General features: G+C 45.7%; 1 protein-coding gene across 1 annotated transcript in view; it reads right to left on the bottom strand.

The window, feature by feature from the left end:
* TTLL13 (tubulin tyrosine ligase like 13) overlaps nucleotides 1-17,767 on the bottom strand; it is a 609,087-nt gene that overhangs the window by 469,886 nt on the left and 121,434 nt on the right. The window contains 2 exon segments of the mRNA XM_078683250.1: nucleotides 718-861; nucleotides 17,136-17,292. Coding sequence (XP_078539376.1) covers nucleotides 718-861; nucleotides 17,136-17,292 — 301 coding nt within the window.

The following is a 17,767-nucleotide window of genomic DNA, read 5'->3' as shown; positions in this document are numbered from 1 at the left end:
ATTCTTAGTTAGCATCCTTAATTTATCTTCCTTTTCGGCTACTACTGAGGAGGTTCTCAACTTCTTCCAAGCCTACACTACTTTCAGACCACTTGCCCAAGGAGAAAAGAAGGGTCACAGGCTGAGGGAGTTCATAGTTCCCACCATAAAGGGTTTAAAAATCTGATGTAGGATAATTTTCCTGCGCTATTAGCATGCACAGTTTGGCAGCGTCTGGATTTGTTTTAAAAAAGAACATTTTAAAATGTTAAAACCACAACCTAAAAAACAAGTCAGGGAGATTGAAGTGCAATTCGAAGGTCATGCAGCTGAAAAACAAAAATCAAACATGGTGGTAGGTACCCTGGTAGATGACCAATAACAAGACATTGATATGAATGGCACTGCCCACGATCTGCCCTTATGTAATTGGCCAATGTATGGATTTCAAGGTCAAAGTCGCTTCATTTTTCAAATGGGAGCATGTACTACATATCCAGCCACCAGCTATCCCCAACACTGATTACTAATTATGTATCTGAAATTCTACCACCATAGGTTTATACAATTAGAAATATGGAAATGTACATGTTTATCTTTGCTTAAATTGCCTTGATGCCTCCCCTGAATAAACCTCTCACACACTCTTCAAGGACAAGTGGAAATTCTTCATCTAAAACCTAACAGGGTGTATTATCTTAAAATATGCCCTCTTCCAAGGGAAATAAAATCTTTTACCAGGTTATTGTTGCTTGGTTCGATGTAGTTGTTAGTTGCAAACCGTGCCAAACCTTCCTCATAGACGAAGATCCGAAGTGGATCACAGGAGGTGACAAGAACATAGACTCTCAAGTCAAACTTAAATCCATCAATGAGGAATGGCTGAAATAAAAACAAACATGCATGGTGAACATTATGTAGTCACGACTCAGCCTTTTAGATAACCATTGGCAAAGGTGGCTTTTAATATTTTATCCGTATTTTTTGTGTCATTAATTACAACTTAAAAAATCATTACTGAACATAGATTTTATATAAAGGTAGTACAAGAGGCCTAGAAATGTACTGGATGGTAAATGCAAGACGAAGGAGGTTATCGATCAGTAGCTTAGTTGTAGTAGGTCACATAATTGTATTTATTTCATAAAGAGCATTCCTACCAATTATGGTTTCCTTTCACTTTGTGGAGAAAATGTTTAAAGCAGTACTAAAACCAAACAAGAAGCTTTCTCAATGGGTGATGTTAATTCCCAGCACAATGAAGTAGCCTTCAAAGTATTAAGCTTGAGGTAATTATGGCTCCTTCATTTCTGATATGCAGTGAGGAACAGAGAGCAATTGGAACCAATTTGCCAGCAAAGATGTAAACTAGCTCATCACAACATTGCCCATGTAAATCTCTGTTATTCTTTGGAGGATTGTACAGTCAACCATGTGGAATGTAGCCGAGCACGTCCTACTCATTCAGTATGACTCTCACCTTATTAAAAGCAACAACCAAGGTGGATTCAGTAACCCACCGTGGTTGGATCCCCATTTGCCAATGGTCAATAATTTCATGCTCGTCTGGCTAAATGGACAGCTGTTTACCTAGCACCCTTTCCAGCAGCTTGTCTAGAGCAAGAAGTAGGGTTATTGGCCTATGTAGCCCAGATTCCTAGGTGAAATGTCTGGTTTCATTAGGATAAGAGAGACCATGCTAATCTTCCATTGCTCAGGCACTGTTTTGTGGAAACAGTACAAACTAGTCAGACTACTTTGTACTGTTTCCACAGTTTAATATTATGTATGACAGTTTTGTGTGTAAGCAGGTTGGCAACACTTTGGTATAATTCACTGATTTAAAAAGTGGCCAATTTTGCTCAGTCTTTGCCTGTTACCCCTACACTCCTTACCTCCTTTTCAAACACGTTCTTTCTAGGTATGGTACAGGATTGTGCCCTACTGTTATTGTTCTCCAAATTTTGTGATTTACTACAAAATAAACACCTGTGTCCGGCTGGATACAGAGAAAGGACCACTGTTTTCAACAAAAAGATTGATACCCACGGTCCTAAGCAAACTGACTGGGTTCCCTTGTTTTGTCTTCTTAAAAAGAGGTTATTTAGAAACACAATCACAGTGAGAGTCAATATGGAAAAAAAGTGTTTCGTCACAGGCAACAGAATTAGACGAAGGAATTTTTTTTTTTTAGCAGAAATGGTTTAGAAAGTCATAACAATACAATGAGCTTTACAATTAACGTTGGGCTTCGGTATGGGAGTGGTAACGGAGCAGCAAGAGTACGAGTAGTGGGGGCAGATGTAAGCTGGTAAGGTCTCTGGGGAAGGGTGGATGGGACAATGCAAATATGTAAATATGGACGGGCAGCCGGGTGACAGTGTGACTGGCTCTGAAAAGTCTGTTATGTTGAGACGTATAAGGCAGATATGAAGACAACTATTGGGTGAAATCATTGTGGTCAGTTGAGGTCATCTTAAGTGGGATGTAGAGCAGTTGATGAAGTGTAAGCATGGGAGATGGTCAATAGGAGACAAGGGCAGAGTGATATTCAACCAAATATTGATGGTTGAGCTTCATGGTGCATACATGTGTTCAGATCTGATATTATGGATCTGGTCTGTTTATTTACAGTATAAGAAGAGAAGAAAACTCAAACACCCACCTACATTCACACGGCCCAGCAGCATTTTAACTGCACCATTCTCAAATACCATTAAAGTATTTTCATGTAAAGGGTTTGGGCAGTGCATATGTCAAACACACGTATTGCTTACTATATTCATAGATTAAGCCCCTTTCTAACACTGGCTTTCTTAAACCAGATCTTTCAGCATCTTGCTTAAGATTTTGTCTATCACATCTTGGCCCGGTCCAATCAAGCATTTATCTTTCACCTAATGCTATTAACTGTCTGAGTGTACCCTTCTGCCTCCACTCGAGTGACTGCATCAACTACATGATGTATAGAGAACAATTGCCCTCTCAGTCCACTCCTGATGAACTTAACATACTTACACTGCATACTAAGTTCTCACTGTCTATTTGATGTCGCTTAGAACTCCTTGGTGAAAAACATCTCCGTCGTTCACCATTACCAATAGATAATTATTTATGTTATGTTGTCAAACGCTAAGATTAAGACAACTATTGCTGCCATCACTGTAAATGAGAGTTTGTAAAAGTATATGCTGTTTGAGAATGTTTCCTTTGCACAAACTTTTAATGCTTAAAGAGTTAAGCTTGTTTTATGACATGCTAATGGTTTTTGTAAAAGGTATGCATAAGAATATGGAGCTGCATACATTGTCATAGTGCCACAGTAAACAACAAGCTCCACATCATGCCTGTCCAACAGATATGCATTTTAGGGTTAATCAACCATTCAAAAAATCATGTGTTTAGCACAATATCAAAAGCAGTCACTGTCGCTGCAGATAGCATGTTGCAGGTATCTTAGTACATAAGGGATCTGTGTTCTACTTACATCGTCAGCTCTCAGTGGCTGAATAATTTGATAGGTGCTATGTGAGCAAGAAGTATTTTATGTCCGTACATGGGAAACTAATGAATGAGTAAATGAGGTATGCACTAAAATATGACTTTCTACTTAGGGCAAGTTGCAGACTAGTTTGTTCTGAATACTAGCTGAGCTGAACATCCTTTTACACAGCATTTCCATCACCACCACCACCTTAACCATCATTAAAACTAATATCACCCCCACCATTACTGCAACCAACACAATTACTACCATTGCCACCAACACAACCACCATTATCACCAGCATAAGCACCATTAGCAATGCTTCCACTACCTTCATTATCACCACCATCACTATAACCACCATCATTATCACCACCACCATTACTACATCATCACCAGTAAACTTACTAGCATTACCACCACCATCACCCAATCACCATTTGTATTGCTTCGCACTCCCAGATAAGAGAAAATTCAGCCCTCCCACACAGAGACTCAAACATGACGAAGCAATAAAAACAACACAACCCCACCCGAAAAGGGATTTCACTTTATAAAATGAAACACATCAAAGAATAAGGCATGAGTTTTGATTTATGCAATGCTCTCTTAACAGAAAGGCTTTCCCAGATGTCAAATGAACAACATTCAAATGTATATCAAGATATATATGTATATATGCAAACAATAACAACACACAAGTTTAAATGAATAGAATAAAATACATCAAATACAAGCAGATAATATTATGAAATAAAACCCAAGCAGACAATACTGGAATGAAACACAAGCAGATTATGCTGGACGTCCTGCAAGAAATCATAAAGATATATACATTAAATAAATCAGATGATTACAATCACTGAGAACTTGGATGTGCACACAGACACTCACACATCACAATGAAAACACCTCAGATGATGATAGCCACTGGAGACTTGGATATGCACACAAACGTACTCACACATTACAAAGTCAATACTCAAAAACAAAACACCTCACCTATCGTTCACTCAACATCCTACCCAACTTAAGCTGGAGGAGACCTATTAACAGCCCAGCCAGGAATCTCGATCGGGACCCTAGTTCCCTTGTGATGACATGTCTGCCCCATGCGCGAGCTCCTGTCTTATATACCTTTTACTAAACCGACGGTGATGGTTCAAGAAACATCGCCCCCTTTCTACTGTTACAAAAAACCAAGCTGACCATTCTGGTCTGTGTCAAGGTCAAGACAGAAGTTGGCCAGGCCCCTGTATTTTGACTCCGAGACAGAGCTGTACATTCCACAAATTTCTCTGGCAACAACAATCTCTGCTCTAAAAGGCACCAAGCACACTTACCACACATTATCCCAGCGAAAATTTTGAAAGCCTCCATCCAGCTGAAAGCAAAACAACCTTGAACATGAATAACCTAAACAGCCGGAGTATTCTGGGGGCCTGCCTGTGCACGCAAAAGCTCATGCTAGCCGACAGAGTTAGAAATCCAGACGGCGTGAGGCCCTGTTAAAGCTAATAGTAAGAACTTCATAATACTTCCCAATGTACAACACAATGCACATGTGTGCACCACTGCCTATAGCATCACATACTTCATCTCCCAATGTACAACATAAAACACATTTGAGCACCACTTTTTAGAACACTGCACTTCAGGACCAAGAAGTACATTACACACCTTTCTCTCTCTCTCTCTCTCTCTCTCTCTCTCTCTCTCTCTCTCTCTCTCCCTATGTCTCTCTCTCTCTCTCTCTCATGCGTACAAATGCCCATCCCACAAGTTCTGTTCCTGGCAAGGCTGTTCTACTCTGTGAAAGCGCCCACTTTAAAACTACAAAGGGGCACAAAAGAAATCTTCAAAGAAATGTGCACATGCAGGACAATCAAGCTAGGATAAAATAAAACACCAAAAGTCAATTAAAACAATGGTGGTCAAAGGTCATCAAGTGATTTCAAAACATAGGAGTGCCTCTAGCACTACACCATTACACCAACCATTTCCAGTAACACAATTTCCAAGAACAATACTGTTGCCACCACCACTCCCATAACTACTACACCCATTAACATCATAATCATAATTATACTTATTAATATTACTATTACAACTGCTACCACTAACACCACAAAAAGCGAAGTCAAGTGCTGGTAATGGTATTGATGGTAAAGTATTACTTTTTTGGGGGTTAGGAAGCTTCAATTTGCTAAGGGCCACTCTTTTCTTTGTAACGCGCTTCGTATATCTTTTCATGTGTTTTTAATATATCGCTCCAAAATGGGCACCGTATGTTCATAAATTAAAAAACAAATGTCTGTTGCAGCATCACAATGTTTGCACTCTGCGGTGACCATTTTTTGTTTTTTTGCCAATGCTGTTAAGTATGAGCAACAACCATATTATTTATTTTTTGTCGATGTTGATCAGCGATAAGTATTGGAAAACCCAAAATGTTCCTTTAAAATTAAATAGCTATTGGCTTTGCTAAAGCTTAACAACTGTGATAAATGTTTTGTAAGAAATTGGGCTATTGAATGAGGGGGTTGGAAGCCCCACTCAGGCAACAAAACACAATCATTTAACGTTGTTAGTGAGCTCCAGTAAATGCAGAAAGTCCATCGTAGTCTGGAAGTCGGAGACAACTGACTGGGGCGAGCTTGCCTTCAACAGCCAATCATAGAGGTTGGGGAAGACTGGATACCCTGACCTCTATAGATGTGCTGAATCCACCACCATCACTTTCATGAACAACCGAGGGCTGCTGGTTAGGCCAGAGGGGAAGACGGCAAACTGCAAGTGCCCACTGTAAACCACAGGTAGCGCCTCTGGCTGACAGGATGGGGATGTGAAAATATGCGTCCTGCAAGTCCAATGCCACCATCCAGTCTCCAGCGTTCAGGGCAGACAGGACTTGAGCTAGAGATAAGGTGATCATTTTGAATTTCTTCTTTTTCAGGAAGAATTTGAGTAGGCGCTAGTCTAGGAGAGGACGAAGGCCACCGTCCTTTATGGGCACCAGAAAGTAATGCGAACAGCAACCATGACCTACTTCTAGTGCCGCCACCCTCTCAATAGCTCCTTTGGCCAAAAGAGCCAACACTTCCTGAAGGAGAAAGGCGAGATGATCATCCGCCAGCTGATTGCAAGTGGGTGGCATCCAAGAAAGGGATGGAGTAGCCATTCTGAATGATTTACAAAACCCACTTGCTGGGTGTTATTGACTTCCAGTGGGGAAGGTGATGCCCATGTTGGTAAGAGCACAAACTAAAGGAGTTCGGAGGCTGCGGCTGCGAGGGGAGTGGTGGACTGACTGGACCGCTGGCTGGTGGTCCCACGTGATCTGTGGAAATAGCATCCATGGAAATTAAAGGCTAGAAACCCTGTTAGCCTTGGTAGCTAGACAGAAACGCAACTACCAATGCCATGGAAGGGGCAAAGGCAGACTGGGTTTGCCGAGAAGCCATGGATAGGCCCAATGACCTGGCTGTTGTTCTGCTATCACTGAAGCACTCCAGCGCTGACTTTGCCTATTCACAAAAGAGATTAGAGCCATCAAAGGGCTTGTCCACGAGCGACATCCCTTGAAAAACTAGTGCTTCTCAGCCAGGTGCGCCGTCTAAGTGCCACTAACAATAAAACTGCTCTGTCCAGAGAGTTGGACATCCCCTGAGAAACTATTGCTTCTCAGCTAGGTGCGGCATCTAAGTGCCACTACTGCTGAAATTGCCCTGCCCAGAGAGTTGGTCATATTAAGCCCACATCTGATGATGAACTTTGCTGCATCGTGCCCATCAGCAATTACTTGAGAGAGCATGGCTAGGACCATGTGTAGCACTTGTGCCACCAAATTACTCACATTATGCTGCTTTAGGCTTAAAAGGCAGATGGTGTTCACCGAATGCCATGCTAGGGTGGCGGAAGGGAAAATCCTCTTACCGAAGGTATCCAGCCTTTTGGATTTCCTATGCAGTGGAGTGGTAGGGAAGGTGCCAGTATTGATCCTAGAAGTGGAGGCTTGGACTACTGGTAAACTGGGGTACCTGGGAGTGGAGTGATGGTAGCGGGCAATTGTCCTGTGCATTGGAACATACCCCAAAGAGGACATCAGTGAGGGTTTTGCTGAATGAGAGTAAAGGTTCATAATGGGTGACTCTTGGCTGAAACTCCTCTGTCATAACATTTGTCTTGACTGCCACAGTAGGAAGCTGAAGGCCCAGGACCTCAGCTGCCCTCTGCACCACTGCGATTGATATACCCTCCTGTGTAGCAACAGTAGGAGGAGTGACCAGACCAACGGCTGGTGAGGTGTCCGAGCCACTGGCATTCACCAGTTCCTCATAGCAGTTCCCCTCTGTATCATCCATGATATGACAGTAACCTTAAGGGTCCTCTGACCATTCCCAGTCGTCACCCTTTCTAGGCTTGTCAAAAGGAAAAGGCAATGGCTCTGACTAAGAGAGCATGGTACCAGTCAGCGCCGGAGCAGGTATAACTATGGGGCCTGGACCATCGTGGTCCGGCAGCTGCAGCAGGACCGACGTCACTGCAGTGGGTTCCGGGGAAGGTCCAAGGGGCCCAACTGGTGTAGAAGGTGGAACTGGCTGGGGGCCCCTCCTATACCCATGGGTCAGAAGACGCTCCAGAGGGACTGGGCTGCCCAAATATGAGGTGTATAGCCTCATAAAACTCCTTGAGTTGTGAGGATGTTGCTCCAGCTCTCTGAAACTCAAGGAGGTGGAGAGCTGACCGGGCACAGGTTCTATTGCAAAACAAGACCTATAGTAGCAAAGCTCCTGTGCCAGGTCCAACACTTGAACCGGCAAGGAGAAGTTGAAGAGCACTACGACTTCCTAGATTTCTTCTTTTTGTGTGACTTACCCAATGATCCCTGCGAACAGCTCCGCAAGCGGTCCCGAGCCCTCTCCACGACCGAGTGTCACAGTGTCGTTCGATTTCGGGCAGCAACAAGTTTGAGGGATTGTTCCCTCAGAATGTTGGGTTTTCACGGAGCGGAAATCCTTGCATGTCTAGGAGTCCTGGTCCTGCCTCAAAACCAGAGACAAACCAGACGTGGGTCTGTCACAGACCTCTGCCTGTGACAGGCAACACATGGTTTGAAGCCTGTGGGCTTCTTGGGAGACATCTCCAGCACCCCAGAATATAAAATCTCGAAAAAGAGCTCATCAAAAAGTTGAGAAAAAGTCAGTGAAAAATGACTGGGGGTAGCTCTTTTCGGATCTGATGTTAACTGGCGCACGGATTAATAGAACCAACTTAAAGCCCGCTGGGATAACGCCTATATATGCACTTTGCAAGTTATATCCGGTGCAGAGCCAAATAACAACACCTACCAGCATACTGCTCGGAAATTTATGGAATCAATCTGACACCTGAGGAATGTGGTAAGGTAAGGAATCTGTGGCTTTATCAGATGTGAAAACGCAACACAAGAAAAATCCCAAACCAAATTAGAAAAACAGAGTAAATTTTCATTAATAAAATTACACCAACAATAATTAAAGGCAATCAGTAGAACTGAAGGTAATAATTTATACGGTTTTAGGCAAATATAGTGCCTAAAAGCAGAAAGCGCCACTTATGTGCTAAATGGGGAGAAAGACACAAGATCAGGCTGACTGCAATTTGCACGCAGCCCTGATACACGGACCAGGCTAGTCCAGCTGAAAATGTTACCTTCTCAAAGTCTGGCAGGAAGAGTTCTTTTCGCAGCGAGGAGGCAGTGAGGAGCAGGGAAAGCGTCGCTGATGGTGGTCACGGTAGCACAAAGAGCAAATGGTCATTGATGTTGCATATATGTGGTCAGCGTTGTGAAGGGTCATTGCTGGACCTTTGTAATGTGGGCTGTTGTTGCTTTAGCGCAAAGTGCAAGTCTAAAGTTGATGGCTGCTGCTAGAGGTCACTGTGATATGTGAAGAGTCGAGTTCAATGGAGCTTTGTGCTGGTGATCGACGCGGAAGGCAGAGTCTTGGTCTCAGGACCTCTGCTTTTCTTCACAGGAGGTGCTCCACTGATACAAGCCAAGGCGCCATGACCTGGGAAAGCACCACTTTGAGATCAGGAACTCCCTCCAGCAGAGGCCTGCGGGGCTCAGATAGGTCCACTTATAGGTTTAGATGCAGCAGGGCAGCGCAGGGAAGTCTCTGGAGCTTGCTGTGTCCCTGTATTCCATAACAGGAGTTCAGTCAACTGACCCTTGGATTCGCGCAGGTTAGCTTGGAATGCTAGGAGCAGGTCTAGTCTTCTGTATTAGAGTAGTGTTCTGGAGAACAAGGCAGGTCTCAAGCATCAGGACAGTCCACTGGTAGCAGCAGGGAAGTCCTCTAGGGAACAAGTTAGTCCTTCTTCTGTAGTCCACAGGTACAGGGGTGTACTGAAGAGGTGTTCGGAGGGTCCGCTATTTATCCCTGATGCCAGTCTTTGAAGTGGGGGCTCGAAAAACGATGGGGTTATAAAAGTACTAGTGTGTATGCTTTCGGCAGGCTTGTGAAGTGTAAGTGAGGCAGGGAACAACTCCACTCCAGCCATCCTGCCAGATGGCTCATCCTGCCAACACTGTGCCCCCTTTTGTCTCACTGTCTGGTGGGAATACAGAAATCCCAAAAGGTAAGCCATTCATAGTAATGTGAAAGGCCAGTGGCAGAAGGCACCCAATGGTTAGGACAAGAATATGCCAAGTTTCTAAAAGTAAAAAGAACAATTGATGGAAATAATGTTGAACAATGTCAAACATTCACCCCAATACAGAGATGTGGGCCTAAATGCATTGTTGCTTTGTCCCCCATGCCACTCCAGTTTAAACCCAGCCATATGCAAATCTGTCTTGATCCTGTTCCTCATTCGAACAGTCCAGCCCGAACTGTCAGGTCAGGTTCTCCCTGGACTGGAAACCAAGCATCCTAGGACCGGTTTTGGGGTTTCAACTCTCATCAGGCAAGTTAGCTTGACTCCAATAGCATGAAGAGCACAGGACCCACATCTGGGCATACCAGTCTCACTCGGGGTGACATGCAAAAAAAACAATTGATGGACAGAATGTTGAACAATGTCAAACATTCACCACAGTACAGAGATCTGGACTAAAATCCATCATTTTCTTCCTCCCCATGCCATTCCAGTTTAAACCTAACCATATGCAAATCAGTCTTGACCCTGTCCCCCATGGGAACAGTCCAGCCAGAACTGCCAGGCCAGGTTCTCCCTGGACTGGAAAACAAGCATCCTAGGACTGGCATTCTGTCTATCATTTGTTCCTTTGCTTTTGTCGTCCTAAGTGGGAAGGGTATGCCTAGACGTGGGTCCCGTGCTCACTGCGCCACAGGATTCAAGCCAGCCTGGCTGATATGGGGTGATGCTCAGAAACCTTTCACAGGATGCTTGTTTCCAGTCCAGGGAGGACCTGGCCTGGCAGTTCGGGCTGTACTGTTCCCATGAGGAATAGGGTCATGACTTATTTGCATATAGCGGAGTCCAAACTAGGGTGGCATAGTGAGCAAAAGAACAATGGATTAAACTCAGATCTTTCTGACTGGGGGGGAATGTTTGCATTGTTCAGCATTCCATCCATCATTTATTCCTTTTACTTTTGTCAACTTAAGTGGGAAGGGTATACCCAGATGTGGGTCCCTTGCTCACTTTGCCACTGAATTCAAGCTAGCCTGGCTGATGAGAGGTTACCTTGAAACCAGTCCCAGGATGCTTGTGTCCGGTCTAGTGGGACCTGGCTTGGGAGTTCGGGTTGGACTGTTCCCATGAGGAATAGGGTCATGACTGATTTGCCTATGGCTGGGTCCAAACTGGGGTGGTGTGGTGAGCAAAAGAACAAAGGATTAAACCCAGATCTTTGTGACTGGGGGTGTGTTGGAAAACAAGGCAGTATCTGTGAGCCCTGCACAATAACATGGCTACATTTGTCCTTCACTGGGATCCAAACACTCAATTGTAGCACCTGACTCTCAGAGGGGAGCGTTGCAGAGCAGTCTGAGGCTTACTCAAGTGAGGTGGTGTGGGCTAGTAATCACCATTACAGGTGTGCAGCAATAACATTCAATAATTGATTGTCCAGTCTGTACTTTGCTTTATTAAAGTAAGAGTACATTTATTAAACACAAACACTACTCAATACTATGCCCCAATTTACAAATATACATAAGCTGTTGGAATTGCTTTTTGACATTGCATAACATTCCACCCCTCCCGTAGGGGGGGTGGGGTCTAGTACCTACACTCCTATCTATGCACATCATCTTGCCCCCAAATGCAGTTAGTTGAACCTAACCTGGAACAAGGGCCCTGCGCACTGGCATCATCTCAGCGGCGACCCAACCCGCTACCTCAAAAGCATTTAAAATAGGTATCCCTGGCCTGGTGACACACAACCCTGACTGATCATTTCCTACTGACCATGAAGTATCGACCGCTACGTCTTAAGGGCTAACAGTCTGGGTTCTTCATCTAAGCGTAGCAGCAAGAATACATGTTTAAGCATCACTTTAGAATGACAGTACTCATCACATTTGTTGGTCATTAGAATTCATTGCAATTACAGCCCTAAAGGCATCACAGATGAAATCACAGGATTAAGCATATACAGCCAGACACCCTAGCAGGAATATCTGGCAACATTACCCCACTTTGCTTATGACATCACTTTACACAGGTAATTCACATTACACATGTGACCTTCAGTCCACCTAAAAGAAATAACGTGGTTAAATGCATTTGTGGTGCAATTACACCTCTTCACCTCCAGGGGATGCCCTTCCCCAGACATCCACCAGCTCAGTTCTTCATCCCTTGGTGCGCTTCTCACTACACCCCCAGCTGTAGAACAAATGTTCCAGCCCAGGAGGTGTTAAAAAGCTGGCCAAGCGCTTGAGGGGTTATTATTTTAAAGTCCCCATGAGACTTAGGGACGGACTCTTCTTCGTGCTGGGGGAGGCTGCATTCTCCCGCAGCTCCCCCTGCACCACTGCACTCACTTGGTGGTGACCCCGTTCTCCTGGGGCCACCACAAGCAGAGGAAACGCTGTTTGCCCTTGCAGGCCGGTCCTAGCCTGCAAGGCATAATGTGGGCGAGGCTCTTCTGCTTCATGAATATTATAGCAGCAGCTCTCCCGCTGCTTCGGGGAGAGCCGCGACGTGGTCCTCCGGCCGTTTCCTCCTACCAGTGGGGGTCCACACTTACCCCCAGGTGAGTGCCCGCAGCTTGGGGAGCCCACCCCTGGCCACTCTTGCCTATATTCAGGGGCCCTGTCCTACCCGGGCTCAACGTTGCAGGCCCGGTGGCTCCCGCCGGCTCTCCGCCTGGCCAGCACCCTTGCGTGCTGCCGCAGGAGCTGGCACTCCTCTTCGGGTTTCCCCACTCCAGCGGGGGGACCCAGAGACTGCTGCTGGCCCAGCGAGGCCTCGAGGGAGGGCGACAGCACTCCCCGATCCTTCCCGCTGCGGAGGGGAGTGCGGTGGTACTCCCTCCCTCCTTCCAGCCGCGCACCAGGGACATCTTCAAGGGGACCCCGATGGTGCTCCCCGACTTGTCTTCCTTCTCTTCAGGGCACGGAGATTGGGAACCGGGCCCCTGGACAGCCTTCACGGGGGGACGCGATGGCCCCCACCCTGGACTTCCACCTTCTCGTCGGGGGCCTGTGTGGGCTCCTGACACCCCGCTTGCCCAGCTTCACGAGGAGCGCAACGGCGCTCCCCGGCTTTTCTTGCAGCCGTGAGAGGGGTTGCGCGATGGCGCTTCCCCCTCCCTTTCAGCTCCATTCTCCATGGCACCATCAGTTTCACGGGGAGCCCGACTGCCCTCCCCAACTTCGGCGGGCCAGGAGTTGGGATCCTGGGCCCCTCTCCCCATTCCCAGGGGGTCCGAAGGCGCTCCCCTGTCTCCAGTATCGGCGTGGGCCAGGGTGGGCTCCTGGCACCCTGTGGGGGCACTTTTCACAGGAAGCGCAACGGCACTCCCCGATTTTTCTTTTTGTGGGCCAGCCCCCGGAGCCTGACCCACCATGGGGGCACATTCTAGACCGGCGGCGTAGCCCCACGCACTTCGTTGTCGGTCTTCTTGGACGTCAAAGGTCGCCTACCTACTGGGGGCCATATCTCAGTCCCCAGGGTACCAATCTGCACTATTTCCGCCTCCTCTTGCTCCTGGTGGCGCTCCCCAGCCACCGAGAGCACTCTGCTTTGCCCTTTAGGTCTCACAGAGGATGGGTTCAGCAGGGAGCTGCCTTCACTGGCTCTCTGCACCAGCCTTTCGCCTAGCTCTCCTCCTGGGCATCTCTTCTCCTTGCACAAAGGCCCCTGCTTCTGCGCACTGGTCCTGGTCTCTTCTCCAGGATCCTGGGACAGTCAGGGGATTCCTCCTTCCAACTTCCCATTGTGCCAGGCTCCAGCACCCTCTGCCTCAGCAGACCACACCTCAGAGAGAGCTTCTCTTCCTGTGCAAACACTTTTTAAAGTTTGGGGAGGGGGCTGGCAGGAAGTCTCTGTTTTTCCCTATCACACAGTGACACATCACTCCTCTGTCCCTGCTCCCTCCTTCCTCCCCAGGCCTCTGGGTTGGTTCATGATGGCGTCATCCAGGGTCTCTAAAAGCCCTTCCCCCCAGAGCTGCCTTCTCCCTTGTGCAGGTAGGTGCCTGGGACCAGGTGACGGCTGCTGATGGATTATCCTGTAGCTCCACCCATCTCCCCTTTGTGGAGAGGAGGCCTTATCTCTTGGAGGAAAGGTCATTAATCCAGCCTGCTGAGGTGAGCCCCCAGGCAGGCCCTGGTTATGGCTGACTCAGAGAAATATACCATTTTTGGATGACCCAAAAGCAGTACAAATATGACTTTGGACTCTGCATAATACTTCTTCTCACACCAGTTACAGTGGACTTTACTGCGTGTCTGGAATTGGTAGGTCTTAGGAGAGTGAAACTAGCACATGGGCTAGAAGAATAATGAAGTGAACCCGTAAAACACACTGACTTTCCCTGGCATGTTTCTTCCCAGTTTATAAAGCCTATTCCATGTCAACACCCAATTCTACATAAGTCCTGCCACCCATTCTCTTTGTATCTGCTCCTCGGCTGCGCACGCCAGGAATCTCCCTGCGCAGCCCGCACATGTTTGCACACGCATGTACACATGTGTCTGCATGTAACCAGCCCGGTGCCCCATGCTCCAGCTGCTGCGCAGCAGCCTAGTCAAGCTAGGGGGACACCAGTAAAATCCACATGCAGTTTCTTTTATCATAAGTTCACTGTGGGTGAGTCCCAACTTATGAGGCTCTCCCACAGTAAAAGCTCAACAAATAGGTGCCCAAAAAGTGAATAATCCGGGCGGCTCAGAGTGTCAGAACCACTTTCTAACAAGGTGAATGTTTGCAATTTCAGCATTTCGTTTCAGCATTTGTTACTTTAAATTTCTGAAAGTGTCATTTTCAGAATTGTGACTTGAAAATCTGACTTCAACATTAAAGAGGATATAAAATTACAATTCATTTGAGTCCAAGCTTCACATCCCTAACTTCTCCCAATCAAAAGTTAGCACTTATTAAATGAAACAAGGTAACTCCATGGTATCCTGTAGGAAAGATAGGCCTTACAGTAGTGAAAAATTAATTTAGGAGCTTTTCACTACCAGTACATGTAAAACTCGAACACACATGTCCTACTTTTTAAATACAATACACCTTGTCCTATTGGCTTTTAGGGGTAACGTATATGTATTAAAAAGGAAGGTTTATGCCTGGCAAAAGGTTTATTTTTCCAGGTCCAAAATTGCAGAAAGGCAGGTTAACACCGTAATCTCATCATTTCTGGAAAACAACAATGTCATCCACCAGTCCCAGATGGGGTTCAGGCCCAAACATAGCACTGAATCGGCACTGTTGGTGGTCACCGAAAAACTGAAGTCGATTTTGGTCCAAGGTAAAACAGCAACGGTGGTACTCCTGGATTTAAGTGCCGCTTTTGATACGGTAGACCACACAGTGCTGATTCAGAGACTGGCAGAGGTGGAAATAGTAGAAATAGGTCTCATCATTCCTGGGCAATAGGCATTTCCAATGTGTGGAGGCAGGTTTCCAGTCTGACCCCCTGGAATCCCCCTGGGGAGTAGCACAGGGCTCTTCCCTGAGTCCGACGTTATTTAACGTATACCTCAGCCCATTGGCACAGTTAATACAGGAATTCGGTATCTCCATTGTGTCATATGCCGATGACACGCAACTGGTGTTTGCAATCTCGGATTCACTTAACTCGGATCACCACCAACTTGACCCTTGTCTATAAAAAATTGGATCTTGGATGGCAGATTGTAAGCTTAAGTTAAAGGGAGATAAAACGGAACTAATGATTCTGGGCAATAAAGCTAACCCAAAATTGGAAATCCCCTGGCCGTCAAGCTGGGGTCCTTCACCCTCCCCCAAGGCTACAATTAAAGATCTAGGCATATGGCTGGACCAGGACCTAACAATGGAGAACCTGGCCAAAAAAATGGCCGCGACATGCTACGGAATCATGCGTATGAACAGGAAAATTATGTCCTTTTTCCCTGAGGGAGCGAGAAGAACCATAGTCCAGGCGCTAGTTACATCGCGACTGAACTATGGGAATTCCCTCTTTCTGGGATCACCAAAATATGTTGTAAGGCGACTGCAAGAGGTCCAGAATGCTGCAGCTCGAATGCTGCTGAGCATTCCAAGACGTCAATCAGCCAGGGCAGGACTACGCAAATTGCTCTAGCTACCGATACAGGCTAGAATTAAATTCATGTCCCTGAGTATTGCCCATAGGGCCATGCAGGGGAGAGGCCCGGTGCTTATCCAAAAATTAATTAAGCATTACTTACCGGATCGGCACCTCAGATCTAGCTCAAAATTTCTGATGAAAACAGTTCCAGCTAGAAAGGCTAGATGGGGGGGAAGATCCTTTGCCCATCTGGTTCCAAGGTTTTGGAACAGCTGAGACCAAGAGATCGGTCTCATTGAAAATGAACTCTCTTTAAAAAAAGGCTTAAGACCTGGCTTTTCCCGCTGGATTAAGTGTTGGCGGCTTTTCTCCTTATCTGGTAGCGCTGAGATGCCCAAGATTGGTCATGTGCTTTATAAATCCCACAAAAAAAAAAAAAAAACAGGTCGAATTGACAGTTTAAAGGTGCACGGCTGCAATGGCAGGCATGAGAAGGCTACCTTATTGGGTGGCACAATGAGTACTACAGGTCCACTAGTAGCATTTGATTTACAGGCCCTTGGTATAGGGAAGTAAATTAAATGTGGCAATTAGGTATAAGTCAAATTTACCATGTCTAAAGGAGAGTGCACATGCACTTTAGCAATGGTTAGCAGTGGCAAAGTGTACAGAGTCCTAAAGTCAGCAAAGAAGAATTCAGTAAAACAGGAGGAATGAAGGCAAAATGTTTGGGGGAAGATCACGAGGATGTCAGGTCTAACATGTTTCTAATCGAATCAAACAGACTAAATAAAGTCTTAAATAAAAAAGTGAATGGTCTCTTCTGAATTGCTCTGGACAAGTGAGAAAGTTTACACTGTCTACAATACAATTCATAACTTGTTCATTTAAATCAGTCCTCATAACAGGAAAGAAATACTTCAGGAACGCGTTCTGAGGACTAACAAGATGTAAACACTTCCCTGGCTGTTACCTTGACAATATACTGCTGGCATATCAAGTGATCCCCATGTTTAAGCTCCTTTGGATTGCGGCAGATGTAGATGCCTTTACCTTGGCAGCCGCTGTCAGGTTTACAGATATAAGTCTTGTTTTTCTTCATGCGACAGTAGGCTTGGAGATCTCCATAGCTACAGAAAAAAGAAGCCAGAAAGCAATGACACCATAGTTATACAGCAAAGTAAACCTCATCTTTACAAGATTATGAGTACTGTAAGGTTAAAATCGCTTCTGAGAGGGGTAATTATATAAAGTAGTGGTTGCAAATACTGCACTTGTGTTTCACAACAGAAACTTCTGACACAGCTGCTAGTAAAGCTGATAGACTAGAAGAACATTACTTTTGTATGCTTGAATGTTCAGGCTACTTTCTGCTTCACCTTCAAGAATGAAAAAGTTACTTGCATGTAAAGTCAGTTCTCTCGAATTGGAATCTCTCATAAATTCAAATGCTCAGAAGAATTCTCTATCATTAGGCTGGGAATTCTGTACATTGTACATAAAATAATAAAATCCCTTGCCTACAGAGCATTTGTACCCACCCAACATGATTTCAACACTGCAATTCAGATGAAAGAGTTCTGCTTGGCCTTAGGGCCATCATTA

Source organism: Lissotriton helveticus, chromosome 3_1, assembly GCF_964261635.1.
Source record: "Lissotriton helveticus chromosome 3_1, aLisHel1.1, whole genome shotgun sequence".
Taxonomy (NCBI): Eukaryota; Metazoa; Chordata; class Amphibia; order Caudata; family Salamandridae; genus Lissotriton; species Lissotriton helveticus.
The sequence above is the reverse complement of the archived record's forward strand: the minus strand, read 5'-3'. Positions and strand labels throughout refer to the sequence as shown.